Below are 17,862 nucleotides of genomic sequence, written 5' to 3' on the forward strand. Positions count from 1 at the left end.
CAGCTCCTTAAAAACCTGTTTTGCCATTAAGTCTTGTTTTGGCCAATAAAAATCCATGCTTAGCTATGTAGTAGTTAAACCTCCTTCTTATGTTATGATCTCACTTTTGTCCTACTAGTTTAGAGCATAAGCCCTTTGGGTACTGGGCAGGGACTGTGGTTACTTCGATATTCTGCACAAAGTCTGGTGCCCTGCCACTAAAAGTGTTCCTTTGTCTTCTCAGACCAAAGAAGTCCTGATTCCCCAAAATGCAGTATTCACACCACTGTGAGCATCTCCTGGAAAGGCTGAACAAACAGCGAGAGGCAGGTTTCCTGTGTGACTGCACCATCGTTATTGGTGAATTTCAGTTCAAAGCTCATCGAAATGTGCTGGCTTCCTTCAGTGAGTACTTTGGGGCTTTTTACAAGGACACGTCAGACAGTAACGTAGTTTTGGATCAGAATCAAGTGAAAGCCGATGGATTTCAGAAACTTCTGGAGTTCATATATACAGGAAATTTAAACCTTGACAGGTAATATTAACGGGGTTGGGTATGTGTGTGTTTAGCACTCAGAATTAATTCAGCACAAAGAATTAAAAAGACAGGCCCTCTTTGAAAGCTTGAAGGTAAAGGGAAGGCCCATTGTTAAGGGAAGGGCTGTGGCTCAGTGGTAGAGTGTCTGCTTAGCACGCAGAAGGTCCCTGGTTCAATCTCCAGCATCTCTAGCTAAAAGGATCAGGTAGTAGGCGACATGGAAGACCTCAGCCTGAGACCCTGGGGAGCAGCTGCCAGTCTGATTAGACAGTACTGAACTTGATGGATCAACAGTCTGATTCCCTATGACAGTGGTGGCGAACCTATGACACGGGTGGGCACGCGTGACATCGCCCCAGCCAGGCCCAAACCATCATTAAAGTGTCGAATTCTCTGCCAAATAATTTTAAGTAAATGAAAGCATTTGGGATTGCTTTCCTTACTTTGTTTGGATCATCTTAAGTTAATGTATGAGTTGTTTTTTCTAAAGTAAAACCTCAGTATTCAGGTTAAATTGCCATGTTGGCACTTTGCGATAAATGTGGGTTTTGGGTCGCAGTTTGGGCACTCGGTCTCTAAAAGGTTCGCCATCACTTCCCTATGAGGTAGCTTCACATGTGTTCATGGATGACACCGAAAGGGCAGGGGACACCGAAAGGGAAATTAGAATACACAAGATAATGTTGAATGGTGCCTGACAGTTGGATATAGCCCAGTCTATTTTTTCCATGGTCAGTTGTGGTAGGTAAATGAATCTTCCACTGTGAGAGCTAGTATACCACTGCCAGTGTCTGAGGGCTGACAGTGGGCCTTCCTGAAGCATCTAATTGGCCGCCATAAGATATGGAAGGCTGGATTAGGTGACTGTTTTGTTTGATCCGACAGGGCTCATCTTAAGAGTAGCTGGACATCAGCCAGGTATTTTAATATCACATAAACAGAAGACAAATACTCTGCCAGTGAGTATTTAAAGAAGCAGTGGTTCACTCCAGACTTCTCTTGCCTCAGGAATGGTGTAAAGGGACTGATTCTTCCTGCTTCTTCATTCCCTGGTGTTTGAGTTTAAATGGTAAAGGATATCTTTGGTCAACTGAATTTTTTAAAGTGTGTGTTTTTTTAAAAAAATGGATGTGTTTCCTTGCAAGAGACAGAAAAAAGAGGATTAGGGCAGAGTAGGGGTTCCACATCCATTTTTCTGCAGGCCTGTGGGAGTTGCAGGTTGGGTCCGTCACTGTGCAATTCAGCCACACTTTTCCCAGGGAGATGCTGCCAAAGGTAGGGAAGGAGGGAAAACTGAAGATGCTGTGGAGGGGGAGGTAAAGGTAGGTTGACTGGTGGGTGGGAAGGAGAGACCAAGGCAAGAGAAGGGGAGATTTAATGGAAGCTTTTGGGGAAAGAAAAGACAAAAACAGTGGGAGAGAGGAAAATGAGATGCCTTCCACAAGGTCTTGTGTGTCCCCACATGTACAAGATAAATACGGAGTGCCAGTTTCACGAGAGCGCCCCATGCAATCAGTCCCATCCTTATGGCCATGTTGTATTCATACAGTCCCCAGCTATGTAGGACTGCATCCAGAAAAGTGGCTTCCATGTGTCAGTGCCTGCAAGATGCCTGTGAAATAGTGGTTGGTTCAGACATTGTGCAAAAAACACGGTTTATTTTAACTCTGGTTAGTTTGTGAAACCAAGATTCTGTTCACAAGCCCTCAAATCTGATTTGCCTTAACAAATGTTGGGTTCATTTCTCTTTACCTCTCTCTGTAGCATGGGAGGGCATCCACAGAGAATAAGCCAGAATGTCTGCATTGAGACATCACATGAAGCCATAGTTAAGGCCGCTTGTGGTCAGTGTTCCCTCTAAGCTGAGTTAGTGTGAGCTAGCTCACAGTTTTTTAGCCTCCGGCTCCGGATCCTAAATGGATCCTACCTATCCATAATTAGTGGAGTGACCTGTATTCAGACGATCTCACTAACCATAGTCAGTTCAATTAAAGCTGGTTTCGCATCTGAACTGAGCCAGTGACTTCCCCACATTTTTTGAGCTTCATTGCCAAGCAAAGATCTGAACCTTGGTTTTGCCATTTCCCTTCCGTTGTACATCGAAAAGAGGCAAAAAATGTAACATGATTGTGTTACATCTAGCTTCTGTTTAAGGCTAGGCTATTTTCAAGCGGCAATTAAAGAAATCCTGGTGTGAATTTAAAAAGCAGTCTGTTTTAATTAAAAAAAATATTTAAGCATCTGTTTTTATCCAGTGTGCATATTTATACTGATTCTTCGGGCATTTTTGTCTTCTTCACCAGGCACACTTTGCCGATTAACCTTTTTCCTTTGCAGCTGGAATGTTAAAGATATTCACCAGGCCGCCGACTATCTCAGAGTGGAGGAGGTTGTCACTAAGTGTAAAATAAAGATGGAAGACTTTGCTTTCATTGCCAATCCCTCTTCTACAGAAACCTCTAGTATCACTGGGAACATTGCGCTGAACCAGCAGACTTGCCTGCTCACCCTTCGTGACTACAATAACCAGGAGAAATCCGACGCCCCTTTGGCAGATGCCATTCTGCCCCCAGCTGCAAAAGCAACCCCAGAAAAGAAACCCGCTCAAGGCAAAAAGCGGAAGACAGCCTTCAGCGCTCAGAAAAACCTGCTGGACAAGTCGGCGCAGTATCCAAGCGATGTCATCGAGGACTCTTCGGGGGAGATGTTCTTCGATGCAAATAAACTGGCCACCGAGATAACGGAGCAAGCCGCCCAGGGCGGGGAGAACTCTGAGCTGCAGCTGACGCCTGTGGTGGAAAGCGAGACTCTTACTGCCCAGGAGATCCTCGCCCAGGAGATCCTCATCCAGACTATGCCCATGAAACCCAAACGGGGAAAGGCACAGCAGGACTGTGCGCTGAAAGAGCACTGCTTGTCCAATATCTCCAACGACAACAACTCTTACCAGTTGGAGAGCTTGGGAGAGGAACTGGATCCGAAACACCCCAAGGCAAAGCCGGTGTGCAACACCTGTGGGAAGGTGTTTTCTGAAGCCAGCAGTCTGAGACGGCACATGAGGATCCACAAAGGAGTCAAGCCGTATGTGTGCCAGCTCTGCGGGAAGGCCTTTACTCAGTGCAATCAGCTGAAAACGCATGTAAGAACTCACACAGGTAGGTTCTGTGGTTCGGATTGGGGGTGGGGAGGGGGTTGCCTCTTGTGAATTCGAGCAGGAAACTTCCATTCACTCTGATCCTTTGGGTCCCGTAGTTTTGTGGGTTGGTACTTGCCGCTGACTGCATGGAGCAGGATTGTGAGTGATCCCCGGAACTATTCCACCATTACATTGACGAAGAGTATCCACACATGCCTTATCTAGTTACAGTGATCTCTAGGGTAACAGATGTGTTTAACAATGGCTGGGTAACATATTCCGCTGTCTGAAAATTAACTCCTGTAGTCACAGAATCTCAACAGGCTGAATGATGATCCCCAAAACTGCCGGTTCGAATCTTGCCCCTGTCAAAAGCTCTCAGGGTTTGTTAGCATGCAGGAATTGACATAACTAATGGAAATAACTAGACCTAGTTTTTGTTTTTAGAGATAATAGGTAAATCAGGGGTCCCCGACCTTTTTGAGCCTGTGAATACATTTGGAATTCTAACACGGTACGGTGGGTGCAGCAACAAAATGGCTGCCACAAAACGGCTGCTGCAGGAGGCAGAGCCAGCCACAAAATGGCCACCGCAGCTTAATTTCAGTAGCACAGTGTAGTGCTGTGGTGGCAGCGGCTGCCAAAGCAACATTTAAAGAAATCTGCACAGCCAATCAAGTCTCCAATAGTCAGTCGGAAACCTTGCTGGACAGAAGCCCTACGTGGACCTTGCCCACTTCCCAAAAACACTTGGTGGGTGCCGGAAAAGGTGCCAGCGGGTATCATGTTGGGGGGCCCCTGAGCCAAATAATATTGCTCTTAATTTTTTGTTGCCTCAGATAGTGAGTTCAGGCAACTAGAGTTGTATGGACTGTCTGAAGTAGGCAATATGGGATCAAAATGTAACAGGAAGGAACATATCAGACTGAAGAATTTCATAAAGATGGAGTCTAATGAACTGACTAGTCTGAGCTCTGCTAAAAGAAAGGCTGCTGCAGGTGGAATTCGATTTCATAAACCTGTCCACATTGAAAAGCTCCAGTGACGGAGGTATTGCACCCTCCATTGCTTAAATGCCCTGCTCCTACGGGATATTTCCCCTATATTCCACCAAAATCTTCTTCCTCAGACTGACTTGGGTCTTTTTTTTGTCAACTTCTGCCCTTAGTAGACTTGATGAACTGTTGTTTAACTTCTTTGTTTGGAATTAAATATTTGAAGATGAAACCATATCCCCTCCCTTTTACCTTTTTCATCCTTTTCATAAGTTTTGGGAGCCATTCTTTGTGTGATCTCCTTTCACCATCTCATGCCTTGTTCCAGTGCTCACAGAACTTGCCATTTGGTCAACAGCCATCTTGTGTTGTGGTATCTGGGATGAATTCTGGGTGTGGTCTTTCCAGTACATTCCTCATGTGCAAGGTGACTAGTTTTCTAAAACAACTGAGGTCAGCTTGGTGGTGGTGTTTTTTAAATGAGAACACGCTGTCAGTGATCACTGTTAATCCTCTAGCTGCTCACAGTTAACTGCTTTGTTCTAGTACGTTCCCCCCCAAACAAACTCTTTGTTTATGTCCAAAAAACACCTATAAAGTCCCTGTGTATCTCTTCAGAAAAGGGTGGTTAATTTGCTTTGCAGTGTTCATGACCTATGTCTGAGTTCTTGAAATCTTCCTAGCCAAAATCCTAGCCTTTAGGATCCTTGGGTAAATGGGAGCCAGTCTGGTATAGTGGTTAGGAGCACGGACTCTAATCTAGGAGAACTGGGTTTGATTCCTCACTCCTCTGCATACAGCTGCTGGGTGATCTTGAGCAAGCCACAGTCCTCTCAGAGCCATTCTCTCAAGGGCAGTTCTCAGAGCTCTCTCAGCCCCACCTACCTCACAGGGTGTCTGTTGTGGGGAGAGGAAGGGAAGGAGATTGTAAGCCGCTCTGAGACTCCGAGTGAAGGGTGGGGTATAAATCCAATCTTTTCTTCTTCTGAATTCAACATGGAGTGTAATGACTTGGATTTAGACAGAGCGGATTGGATCCTACCAACTTTTCCAATGGCAGAGGGCCTCTTTTGATCGCCAAAAAGGCTGTGCTGTAGATTGTGGGACTCCTATAAACAAAAGCCGGGTGTGGGAGCTGCACTGGGGAAGGGAGTCAGGCGAGACTCAGCGGAAAAGCTGGTTGCTGGTGATAATCTATCTTGTTGTCTGGGTCACCTTCAACATGTTTTCCGTGTATTCTAACATCCTGTATTTTAGTGTCCTTCACATGGCCTGGCTAAAATAAGCAGCCTTATTCTCTCCGTAGGTGAAAAGCCATATAAATGTGAACTCTGTGACAAAGGCTTCGCTCAGAAATGCCAACTGGTTTTCCACAGCCGGATGCATCACGGAGAGGAGAAACCGTACAAGTGCGATGCCTGCAACCTCCAGTTTGCCACCTCAAGCAACCTGAAGATCCACGCTAGGTGAGTGAAAGGGCACTGCCTGAAACGGGCTCATCCTGTTAAGGATGTTGTTGTGCGGGGAAATGGCTGGCGCATCGGCGGAATTTAACCAGTTTCTTCCACTTAGGAAGCACAGTGGGGAGAAGCCATACGTCTGCGATAGATGCGGTCAGCGGTTTGCCCAGGCGAGCACCCTGACCTATCACGTGCGGCGACACACGGGAGAGAAGCCTTATGTTTGCGACACCTGCGGGAAAGCCTTTGCAGTCTCCAGTTCACTCATCACGCATTCGAGGAAGCACACAGGTGATTCTTAAGCAATTGAGCAGGGAGAGATACTGGATGGTTCCACTGAGCATCCAGGGAGCTGGAAGGGATCGCACAGAGTCTCCAAAGCAGGGCTGGGAGCTGCATGGTCTTTATAGCCATATCATCTGTCTCACAAAGCTTAGGAGGGTTGTGCTTTCTTAGACTGCTGAGAAATAGATTATAAGAGGAGAGCGAATTCTTCACTCACCAATTAACTTGTGTGATCCACTGCCACATGATGTAGCGATAGCCTCTAATTTAGTTGGTTTTAAAAGAAAACAGCACAAATTTATGGAGGACAGGTCCATCAATGGCTGTGAGTCACGGTGACTAGATGAAGATTCCCTGTGTTAAGGTATTAATGCCCTGTATACTAGCACAGGGGTCAACAGTGTGGCCTTCCAGTGACACCTGGTTGGCCACTGTGTGCAAGAGGACCAGTGGACCATTGGTTTTGTCCAGCACAGTTGTTCTTTATGTTCTTATGGTCTTAAGCTCAACAGAATAGGTCAGTGGCAGAATGCATGTTTTGTATGTATGAGAGCCTTGGAATTTCCATTGGAAGGACCCTGGGGAGTTGCTGCTAGTTTGAGTAGATCCTGCTGGGCTAGATAGACCATAAGGCTGATGGTGAACATGAGGCTGCTCTGTATGTCCAAAAGGAACCAGGCAGCCTGCCTCACTCTGTGTGTGTGTGTGTCTGTAGAAGAGAGCAGGGGAGATGTATATGGTGTGGAGCCAGTTTGATATAGTGGTTAAGTGCGCAGACTCTAATCTGGGAAAACCGGGTTTGATTCCCCACTCCTCCACTTGCACCTGGCTGGATGACCTTGGCCAAGTCGTAGCTCTGATAAGAGCTGTTCTTGTAAAAGAGCAGTTTCTGTCAAGAGCTCTCTCAGCCCCACCTACCTCACAGAGTGGCTGTTGTGGGGAGGGGAAGGGAAAGGAGTGTGTAAGCCGCTCTGAGACACCTTTGGGTAGTGAAGGGCGGGGGATAAATACAATCTCTTCTTCTCTTCTTCTTCTTCCTCCAACGACTTCTAGTAGGGAAACTGAAGTCTGTCTGTGTGTGTAATCTGGAGAGTTCTTCACATGCTTTTGTCCTATAGCTTGTGCAAAAATTAACTCCTTTCTCTCTCTCTCTCTCCCTCTCTCTCTCTCTCTAGGGGAGAAACCATACATATGTGGCATTTGTGGGAAAAGCTTCATTTCTTCAGGGGAACTGAGCAAACACTTTCGATCCCATACAGGTCAGTTTTCACATCCATACCTTCCTGGGTGCTACTTCCACCTTCCCACTTAATATGCGAGTACTCAAACTCATTTAATGCCCACCAGCGAATGTGTGATACGAGAGCCAGTGTGGCATAGTGGTTAAGAGTGCTGGCCTGGTATCTGGGAGACCCAGGTTCAAATCCCCACTCTGCCCTGGAATCCACCGGAGTGATCTTGGGCCAGTCTCACAGTCTCAGCCTAGCCTACCTGGCAGGGCTGTTGTGAGGGTAAAATGGACGGGAGGAGACTGATGTAAGCCACTTTGGGTCTCCATCGGGGAGAGAGGCAGGGTACAAATGGATTTAACAATCCTATTGCATTCACAGTTTTGTTTTGCTTTGCTAGTGTGGTGGTTAGAGTGATGAACAAGAGAAACCTGGGCTTAAAACCCCACTCAGTCATGAAGCTCACCGGGTTGGGGGGGGGGCCTTCAGGCCAGTCACTCTCTCTGTCTAACCTACCTCACAGGGGTCATAGAATCATAGAGTTGGAAGGGACCTCCAGGGTCATCTAGTCCAACCCCCTGCGCAGTGCAGGATATTCACAACAACTACCCCCCACACCGTACTGACCCCTGTTCCATGTCCAGAAGATGGCAAAAAAACCCTCTCCAGGATCCCCAGCCAAACTAGCCTGAAAAAAAAATTGCTTCCTGACCCCAAAGTTGCAATTGGCATTTCCCTGGGCGTTGTCAGAAAGGGCCACGAGAACTAAGCACTGATGATGGTCTTGTGAGGGTAAAATGGAGGAGGGGAAAACCATTGATGCTGCCCTGAATTGTTTGGAGGAAGGGCAGGATTTTTTTTTTTAAAACATTCCTAGTCACACGGCAAAGTTGCAGCGGGAGAGGCACGGATGGTGGGCGGATTATCCAGGCGCGATCACACCCCAACATCTGGGAAGTGGAGCACACCCGTGGCTTACCGCCAAAAATGCACGTTAAAAAAGTAGTACCTCCAAAGTACTAGTAAACGTTTGCCACGGGTTGCCTCCAGACTCCCGTAGTGTGATCGTGCCGGCGCGCAGCATTCCCCTCCGGTCCCTCGTTTACCCACCGGCGCAGAGGGAAGGACCCGTGGTGTGCCGCCGGCACCTCTGATCGCGTAATCGCAGATCAAACTGGGCTGGGGCAATTAGCCACGCCTCCCCCCCCCCCGGGGGATCCGGCCCGTGTGACCGGGGCCCCAGCTGGCAGCTGACTGGATCTTAATTTAGTTTATGGAACACCTCATGCTAAATTAGCCCAGCATTTTGGCATAAAAAGATTGTAAGAAATTCTTCCAGTTGGGCGATTAAGTTGCATCCAATGCAGCCTAACTAGTTATTTATTTTCATAGGTGAGAGACCATTTATCTGTGAGCTGTGTGGAAATTCCTACACAGATATAAAGAACCTAAAGAAGCACAAATCAAAGGTTCATGCAGGTAAGTGCTGATTTCTTAAAAATCTAGTATTTGTAGAGACATGGACCAAAAGGCCATCTGTTTAGCCTCCTTTCCGGAGGCCGAGTCATTCACAAGTTAACTTTGTGCAAGCCCTATTATGGGACAGATGCTACTGCACAACTGCCCCTGCCTGCACCGCTGTTCATCCAGCCCCACGTAGACTGCCCTGCCCGTGTGTGAATTGCAGACCTTTCCCAAGAGTGTTGTCCTGACCTGGGTGGCCCAGGCTAGTACTCGGATGGGAGGCCGCCAAGGAAGGGAAGGACTGTTCCACAGAGGCAGGCAGTGGCAAAGCCACCTCTGAACCTCTCTTGCCTTGGAACGCCAACAAGGTCGCCATAAGTCAGCTGCGATTTGGAGGCTCTCTTTACACATGCCCCAAAGTGTTTACCTTGCATGTTAGTGAAGTATTGGAGAAAGGCTTAAGGATGTCAGTCTTTGTAGATGCCCAGTCTGAAAATTCACGACTGATTTGAACAAAACTGGTAAATCAGCGCACAATCTGAAATATGCATCCGTAAATCAGTGACCGTTTCAATTGCTGTTTCAGGTTTATAATAACCTGTAACAAAGGTTCAAATGCCAGTGATTGTGGGGAATGTCTTTAGAGAAAATCCTCAGTGTCTCCTTCTCTTCACAGAGCCAGTTTGGTGTAGTGGTTAAGTGTGCGGACTCTAATCTGGGAGAACCGGGTTTGATTCCCCACTCCTCCACTTGCACCTGGCTGGATGGCCTTGGGCAAGCCATAACTCTGGCACAGCTGTTCTTGAAAAAGAGCAGTTTCTGTCAAGAGCTCTCTGAGCCCCGCCTACCTCACAGGCAATGTTCCCTCTAAGCTGTGGAGTCTTGTGAGCAAAAATTCCACAGTGTGAGCTTCTGGCATTAAACTGGTGAGCGAGCAGTTTGGCTGCTGCATAAATTATTTTGCTCTGGAGCCCTCCTTCCTGAGTGGAGACAAAAATGGGTGAGCTGGAGGCTAAAAAACTGAGCTAGCTCACACTAACTCAGCTTAGAGGGAACACTGCTCACAGGGTGTCTGTTGTGGGGAGGGGAAGGGAAAGGAGTTTGTGAGCCGCTCTGAGACACCTTTGGGTAGTAAAGGGCGGGGTATAAATCCAATCTCCTCTTCTTCTTCAAGGACACATGCCTTGGCTGTTTCGACACAGGGATTTCCCCTGGGTGGCACACACGTGCCGCCACTTTATTTGGGAGCTTCCCTGTGATGCTGTGCTCTTGGGACAGCTCGTGGGACTTTCCCATTTAAGCCGAAGTGAAGAAAAGCCTTCTTTGCTCTGACTCAAAGGGGAAACAGCATGTCAGCTACAAGCAGAGTCTCTCTCTTTCTGTTGATGAGTTTCCAGGTGAAACCACTGCCGTGTTAAAAGGACTCTAGAACTGCTGGGGAACGACACACAGCAGGAGGTCCTCCTTGTCATTAGACACGGAAGCTCTTGAGCTGCAGCCATCCTTCAGCCTCCGCCACCGTCTCTCCCAAGTACACTGTGGCTGCGGTCACACGCAACATTAGCCACGCAAGAGATACGGAAGACAAGCGGAGTTTCCGGTCGCGATCTCACCAGCACATCTGGGAAGCGTAGCGCTTCCGTGGCACAACTGAGGCTTCCTGCCGAAAAAGCGCAGCAAAAAACTAGTACCTTGGAGGTACTAGTTTCCAGAAACTGCGGGGCAAGGGCGGGCGTCTGATCGCGTTTCCGGTGGTATCCGGCGCCCGCCCATGTCCCCTTGCGGAAAATTGGGTTTTTTTCCCCACGTCTCCGTGGATGCGCACACGCACCCAACGGAGCATGCGCATTCGTAGTGTACACAAAAAAAGAAAACCAGTTCGCCGCGCCGCGCGCTTCTTCATTGCGCGCAGGCGTGTGTTGTGATCGGCACCTCTCCCTTGCCATGGAACCTCCACAGTACCTCCACAGAACCTCCACAGTAGGTCTGATCGCTTTACTGCATGTTAGTTTGCCCCGGGGCAAACAGCCACACTTCTCCTCTGCAGTTTCCTGCCCGTGTGACAGGGGCCTGTGTTGTCTTGAGGCTGCTGACACTTTCCCTGTCTTTACAATTCAGCCCATCCTTGTAAAGTAGAAGCTGCACTATTTGGGCTTGGATTGTTCAAATTCACAGTGTGTCCTCGAGGTCAACATGCTGCTGTAGGAATACTGCTTTAGTTGGATATCTGACCTTTCCTCCCTGAATTTTAGAGCTCCCCACTCCCTTTCCCACCCCCAGGGTATTCCATGGCTGCAAATTAACTCTGCATGTAGTGAATTTATTCCCCCAAATAAAAAGCCATACAGACAACTTTTAACCCACTGAGCTCCATTGCCGTTTGTGGCGACCACTGGTGGCTTGATAAAACCTTTTGGTTTCAGAGTCCTAGGCAGACTAAACAACCAGAGACTTCATGAGTTCCTATTGGGCGCCTGATTTGGCCAGAAGGTAGGCTTACCAAACGCCAGCGGGGGAAATCTATTTCCTGGCAGGATGCGTGCCGCGGGGGACGGCTGTGCGCGCTGCACCCGCCGTCGCCAGGATGTGACGCTCCGCGTTACCCTGGCAACGGGACCCAAACAGCCCCGTTGCCAGAGTAACGCGGAGCGTCACATCCTGGCGACGGCGGGGGGAGCGCACACACCCGTCCCCCGCGGCACGCATCCTGCCAGGAAATAGATTTCCCCCGCCGGCGTTTGGTAAGCCTACCAGAAGGCTACCTTTGGCTTGAGGGGTTAACAAGCTGTGCAGGCCTATTCTACCAGAAGGTTTGTGACCAAAACGGCCACCTTCTGTCTTAACCTTTGTGTGGAATATTGCAATTGTTTTACGACTCTGCCAGCTTAGCAGCCTACAGTGATTGTATTATAAACGTGTAGAGCCATCTGAAACAGTGCCGAAGGTTTTTCATGTATGACCTCAAAACACAATCCTCTGAGGGTGTTAAAATCCCAGAAGTCCGGCGATCTCCTAGAATCTCTGTTGGTGTTTGCACAAATGCTAGCGGCCACCGACGGAAATCAGAAAAGGTTAAAATTAGGCCCAGCACCATAAATCTAAAAAATGCATATCTGTGGTGTTTTTGACAGCAGCTGTAACAGCACAGTATGGGGGGGGGGGGGGGGGGAAGGTTTGGCAAAGAACTGAAGCCTGATACTTCAGCCGCTCAACCCGTGGCTGGGGCCCAAGGGGGCAGAGTGCTTGGATCAGAATTGTGAATGTTGGGCTTTGAGAGGTTTTCTCAGTTCGCAAATCCCCCTTGTGCATCCAATCAGGTGGGCAGAGCTTAGCACCACAGTCAGAATGGTGACAACTCTGGCATCTCTTTAGACCTCTAACAGAACCTTTAAAAAAAAAAAAAAAAGCTCATCTGAGGCTCAGCTGTTGGGGGAGAGGCGTTGCTTTGCCGGATAGTTGGCACCAGGGCTTTTTTTGTAGAAAAAAGCCCAGCAGGAACTCATTAGCATAATAAGCCATACCCAACAGCAGAAACTCATTAACATATTAGGCCACACCCCTGATAGTACAGCTCATTAGCATATTAGGCCATACCCCCATGTTACCAGAAGTGTGGTCATCCAGCCACACCCACCTTTTGCTTCTTATTCTGTTTACCTTGTTTGTTGTCAAAACCCAGGGGGGGTTTTGTAGCAGGAACTCCTTTGCATGTTAGGCCACACACCCCTAATGTAGCCAATTCCAATGAGTTTCTGCTGTTGGGCGTGGCCTGTTATGCTAATGAACTCCTGCTGGGAGTGGCCAACTCAGGAGCCAGCCGGAACTCCGTTCCTGTGCGTTCCTGCCCAAAAATAGCCCTGGTTGGCACTATTTTTGCACTTCTGCAGCAGTGTACTGTGAAGGGGGTAGGGAGGGGTGGTGTGGTGTGGTGTGGATGCTATCCCTGCATGCCTCAGTCCTGCTCACTGCATTTTTGCATGGCAGAGGCAGCTTTTCCCACCTCTGCATATAAGCAGCCCCTATTGCTGCCATTAGTGCCCTGCAGAACTTTGCTTTCAAGAATGAAAACGTTTTAGGCGCTGTCTTCACAGGTTCCGAGAACCCCCTGGATCCCATCACGGTCGACCATTCCTTCAACGACCAGGACTCCATCCCCAGTGAGAGAAGCCCTCTGCTGGAATCCGCAGATGTGAAGCCTTCCGACATAGCGTTGCCTCTCCCCATCGGGTCGGAGGACCACCAGGTGCTGCTGCCCATAACTGAGAGCCAGTCTCCCCCCTCGGACACACTGCTGAGGTCGGCCATCACTGGGTATTCAGAACCTCAGTTCGTTTTCCTCCAGCAGCTGTACTGACACCGGGCATCTCCGGGAGACTTTGGAAGCAAGGAGACCTTCGGTAAAGCGAACATGATAACGCGAGCTGTTTCCAGATTGGTCCTTTGCTTGAGTTTCAGTGAGGGACACTTGATAATGCGCCTGCGGTGTGCATCTGTTTCTCGGTTACATTTGGTTAATTTAGGACCACGGTTTGTAACTTTATTTTTAAAAAATCATGATAGAGTTCTAGGATATGGAATACCCCCCCCCCCCCCAGCCTTAAGAATTCTCTGTTCAATAAATGGCCCCGATTAGAGCGCCTTCATTGTTTGTATAGAAGCCAAGAAGCCGCCACCAAGGTTCGTTCTGCTTAGTTTGAATAGTTCCTTCCCGGTTTGGCCAGTTGACGGGGAAGGGAAATAGAGCTCTGTGGGGCATGAAGCAGTGTCCCAACAATTGGAAATCTCGCTTGGCAATCCCCTGGCTCCTGAGTGACCCACACATTTCTAAATGTATTTTCACAGCCCTAAGGACTAAAAAAACCCTTGACTTTTTAAAACAATGGCTGAGATTCTCAGGAAACTGAAGTGTGTGTATGTGTGTGTGTGTGTGTGTGTTTAAGTTTAAGCACTCCTGTAGCAAGCACACCGCCTTCTGGCACTACAGTTGTATACAGGACTTGGATTCCCACAGTCATCAGATGCAGTGGGGCTAGCAAGCTGAAGTCTGGTTTAGGAGAACTGCACAGACAAATGTTGCGTTTTGAAGCCATTGTTGGCCTGTAGCTCGGAGTCAGAGGGTACGTGAACAGTGGCGGCATCTGTCACAACCATTGGCATTCCGAAGGCCGTTTGTCTTCTCCGGCGGCTCCATGTCCAGGTGAACGGTTTTGTAGTAGCATCAGTCCTAGGAATCCATATTTTGTTCCATACTTCTCACTGGACTGTGGTGAAAGCAGGGAGAACATAGACAAAGGCTTACAAAGTATTGGCCAGCATGGGGACGCCGGACTTGTGTCTCTCACACACCTATCCTCTTGGCAAGCTATCTCTGAAGCTGGGGAGAGGGCCCACAACATTTTGGGAGTAACGCAAGTGATCTTGCTGTCCGAAAGAGAATTAAAAAATCCTTTGGCTCTTTGGACACCAGTCTCCTTTTTTCATTCCTGTAACACTTCATGTGAATGTTAAATCATATTTCTACAGTCCTGCCCCATAGTGACTTGCGATTTTTAATTTCATGTCTGCCCACAACAGAACTTTTCAGGTGTTTACATGTTTAACAAAGGCCAACTTGCTGGATCTTTCTAATGGTCACTCTAGTCCCAATATTCTGTCCCCGACTTTGGCCAGTCAGAGATGCTTTTGGGAAACGCCATAGAGCAGGGTGTGAAAAAGTTGCCTGTCTTCTTTTGCTTGGTCATCAGAGACCTGCTGCTTCTGCATATGGAGACACCATTCTTAGCTCTTGTATCTGGCTCTAGACCAATGCTCCCTCTAAGCTGTAGAGTCTTGTGAGCAGAAATTCTACTTTGTGAGCTACAGGCATTAAAACTGTGAGCAAGCAATTTGGCTGCTGCATAACTTAGTTTGCTCTGGAGCCATCCTTCCTGAGCTATGACAAAAATGTGTGCGCCGGAGGCTAAAAAACTGTGAGCTAGTTCACCCTAACTCAGCTTAGAGGGAACACTGCTCTAGACCTATCCTTTGTCAGTTTCCCCAGAGGTGGGCTTAAGGAGGTACACCTGGTGGAAATATAATAACGTTGATAAGGTGAGGATGTGACTGTTGTCATCTGTTTTGGAGCACTGAGAAGTTCAAGTTAAAAATTAGACAAAGGTCTTTGGTCTCCCTAGAAAGTTAGGTTAAAGATGAAGAACGAAGCGTTGTGGAGGTTTTTAGCATTGTAGCTCACGTGGTCTTTAGCTTGTTTGCTTGCTATTGTCTACATTTGTCATTCGGGGAAACAAATCAGGGAAAGGAAGAGCTGGGGAATTATGGCTTAGGGGTTCAATCAAGACTCTGTGCAACAGATGGAGAGTAACCTAAGTGCTATTATGTAGAACTCTGGCACCAGGGAAGGTCTTGGCTTTTCTGCTACTTAGAGTTTAAGTGGCTCGAACCCAAGGTTTGCTTTTGTGCTTGGGAAACCAAATCGGCAGTGAAAAGAAAATATATGTGCAAATGGTTCACTTTGCATGATTTCTGAGGCGAGACTAGTGGCCCATCCAGCCTGGCAGGCGAGTAGCACTCAGGTGCAAGAGGGTTTTTTTACCAGTTCTGCTCCGCCGAGACCCTCCAACTGCCAGGGATTCACCCGGAGAGTTTATAAAGGTGCAAAGCATATGCTTTGCCATTTTGTTACAGCTTCTCTCATGTTCTCTCTCACAATTTATGTTTTCAGAGTGTTTGGGACAGCTTTTGGCAAGGCGTGAATGTGTGAGGGAAATAGTTTGAACGAGGGTCAGTGGGTGGGAAGGAAGTAAGTTACCTCCAGAAAGGCTGGCTCCCATTTCCTCCAGGCAGGCGATCAGTTGGCAGTTGTGTGGGGGGGGGAAACGTGCAGGCAGCACAGAAGTACCATGTACGCTTCCCAGGAGCTGGCTATGGGTCTCTGGTCTCTTCTCTCCTCACACCCATGGCTTTCAGGAGCCTTTTGGTGCTTCTGTCAGGGGAACTTCAGGAACAGGTCTTTGTGAGTTTTGGAAATATTCTCTAAACCAGCTGCTGACAATGTTGACTTCTCCCCCAAGCACAAACAAGCTATATTGCCATCTCGTTTGCTTCTGCAAAATACAGGCATCTTCATTTAACAGGAGACGTTTCCTCATTGTAGGACTGCAGTGGCAGACAAGCTCTGGAGAAACCCTTGCCACTTTAGAAACGCATCTTTCATACAAATGGTGTCTTTTTTTAAAGGGGGTTTTCAGGCTTTTGAAAAAACAAACCGTTAGATTTATACTAGACACGACATAGCTATTTAATATTTATACGGATGTTTTACTTTATAGACCTCATTTAGCTTGTCTTTTGTACAGGAAGAGATTTTAAATGGGTGATTTGTTTTAATTCCTTTCTCATACACTACACAGGCTCTGAGAGAGCCAAAATCGATTGTAGCAATAATTATGAGCACTTCCAACTGACTGTGATAGACAGAAGTCTTGGGTGATCGTGATATGATTTCCACTCAGATATACTCATTTAGTAGGCCTATACTGACGTGAAGATTGGTAACCAGGAGGGTTCTGTTGAAACTCCTTATGAGGACGCAAGAAGCAGCCTTCTACCCAGTCAGACTCGAGTCCATCTAGTTCCATATTGTCTAGTCTGAGAGAGCCTCAAGCAGAGAACGGTTATTCCTAATAGACATGCGAGATTGAATCTGATGCCCTGACCCGGATAGCCCAGAGTAGCCCGATCTCATCAGATCTCGGAAGCGAAGCAGGGTTGGCCGTGGGTAGGAATTTGAAGGGCGACCTCCAAGGAATGCCAGGGCCGTGATGCTGAGGAAGGCAATGGCAAACCACCTCTGAAATGTCCCTTGCCTAAAAAACAAGTCTCGCTCATCACCTAGTGGCACATAATGCAAAAGAGCTAGAACTTCTGGCTGCCAATCTTAGGATCCTTCTGGCTATCCTACATACAACGCCATACGATAATTATAATTAATTTGTGTTCTGACATTGAGCTATGGACCCTCCTGAGCCATGACTCTACCCCAGAGCCTGGCGCCTTCATTGATATGATGCAGGAGCGTTCCATCGCATCCCTTATGTAGGACTTACTACAGTCAAGTCTTGTCTGGAGTTGGCAGGACTTTGCAGTTAAGTTTCAGATACTGAAGGGCTGCCCATCCATGACACACAGGTTCTGTTATGCCTGAAGGGGCTTTGTCAGATTTGGGGGTCAACCTGTTTCTTCCTGAGGAGACAGAATACAAAAGTGTCACCTGAGTCCAGCTCTTATTTGGAAATATCCTACCAGCGTCACCAGCGTAATAGTTCCAAGACTATGAGGAGCTGTTTTGAGTTAAGAGCCAATGAACCTCTGGTGAGATGACTTCTGAAGTATTTTTCCCATGTACATACAAAGCATTTTTCTCCTTGTTCATGTCTGTATATAGCCTGCCTCCTGCTTTTATACTCCCCACCATAAGGGGGTCATGTAAATATTTAGCTTGCAATATTTTAACATTAGAGTTGAATAAAATTTGTTTTGTAACATTTCTTGGCTCCTGATGTTGTTGTTTTTACCGTGGTTGCTGTTGCATTTGCAGCAGACACAGCCTTATATCTTTCCATCATTTAAATCTTTGAGGCAACTCATACATAATATGCTTTTGGCTGGCCTGAGCTTCTGCACGTAAAATCTTCAGCCTTACCGCCAACCACTTGCCTCTCTTGCCTTTGTATCTGATGGGAGGGCTTCTGGGGTGTGGCCTCGCTGGTGGACCTCC

The 17,862-nt window shown here is 47.7% G+C and overlaps 1 protein-coding gene across 2 annotated transcripts; it reads left to right on the plus strand.

The window, feature by feature from the left end:
- Positions 1-248: 248 nt before the first annotated feature.
- MYNN (myoneurin) lies at positions 249-13,440 on the plus strand. 2 transcript variants are annotated; one of them, XM_015411598.1, is made up of 7 exons: positions 249-514; positions 2,855-3,672; positions 5,955-6,114; positions 6,221-6,399; positions 7,569-7,652; positions 9,015-9,101; positions 13,178-13,440. In XM_015411598.1, exons 1-7 carry the CDS (start codon positions 249-251, stop codon positions 13,438-13,440), a joined length of 1,857 nt encoding a protein of 618 aa, XP_015267084.1. The 2 variants fall into 2 exon arrangements, with proteins under 2 accessions (XP_015267084.1, XP_015267085.1); XM_015411599.1 differs by lacking the exon at positions 9,015-9,101.
- Positions 13,441-17,862: the final 4,422 nt, after the last annotated feature.

Source organism: Gekko japonicus, unplaced genomic scaffold, assembly GCF_001447785.1.
Source record: "Gekko japonicus isolate JY-2015 unplaced genomic scaffold, Gekko_japonicus_V1.1 scaffold11, whole genome shotgun sequence".
Classification (NCBI taxonomy): domain Eukaryota; kingdom Metazoa; phylum Chordata; class Lepidosauria; order Squamata; family Gekkonidae; genus Gekko; species Gekko japonicus.

Excerpts from the sequence above, each read along its gene's own strand:
- MYNN (XM_015411598.1), top strand. The coding sequence starts at position 249 with ATGCAGTATTCACACCACTGTGAGCATCTCCTGGAAAGGCTGAACAAA. Across the intron at positions 6,400-7,568 it reads GCATTCGAGGAAGCACACAG|GGGAGAAACCATACATATGT; the intron begins GTGATTCTTAAG and ends CTCTCTCTCTAG. Across the intron at positions 9,102-13,177 it reads CAAATCAAAGGTTCATGCAG|GTTCCGAGAACCCCCTGGAT; the intron begins GTAAGTGCTGAT and ends CTGTCTTCACAG.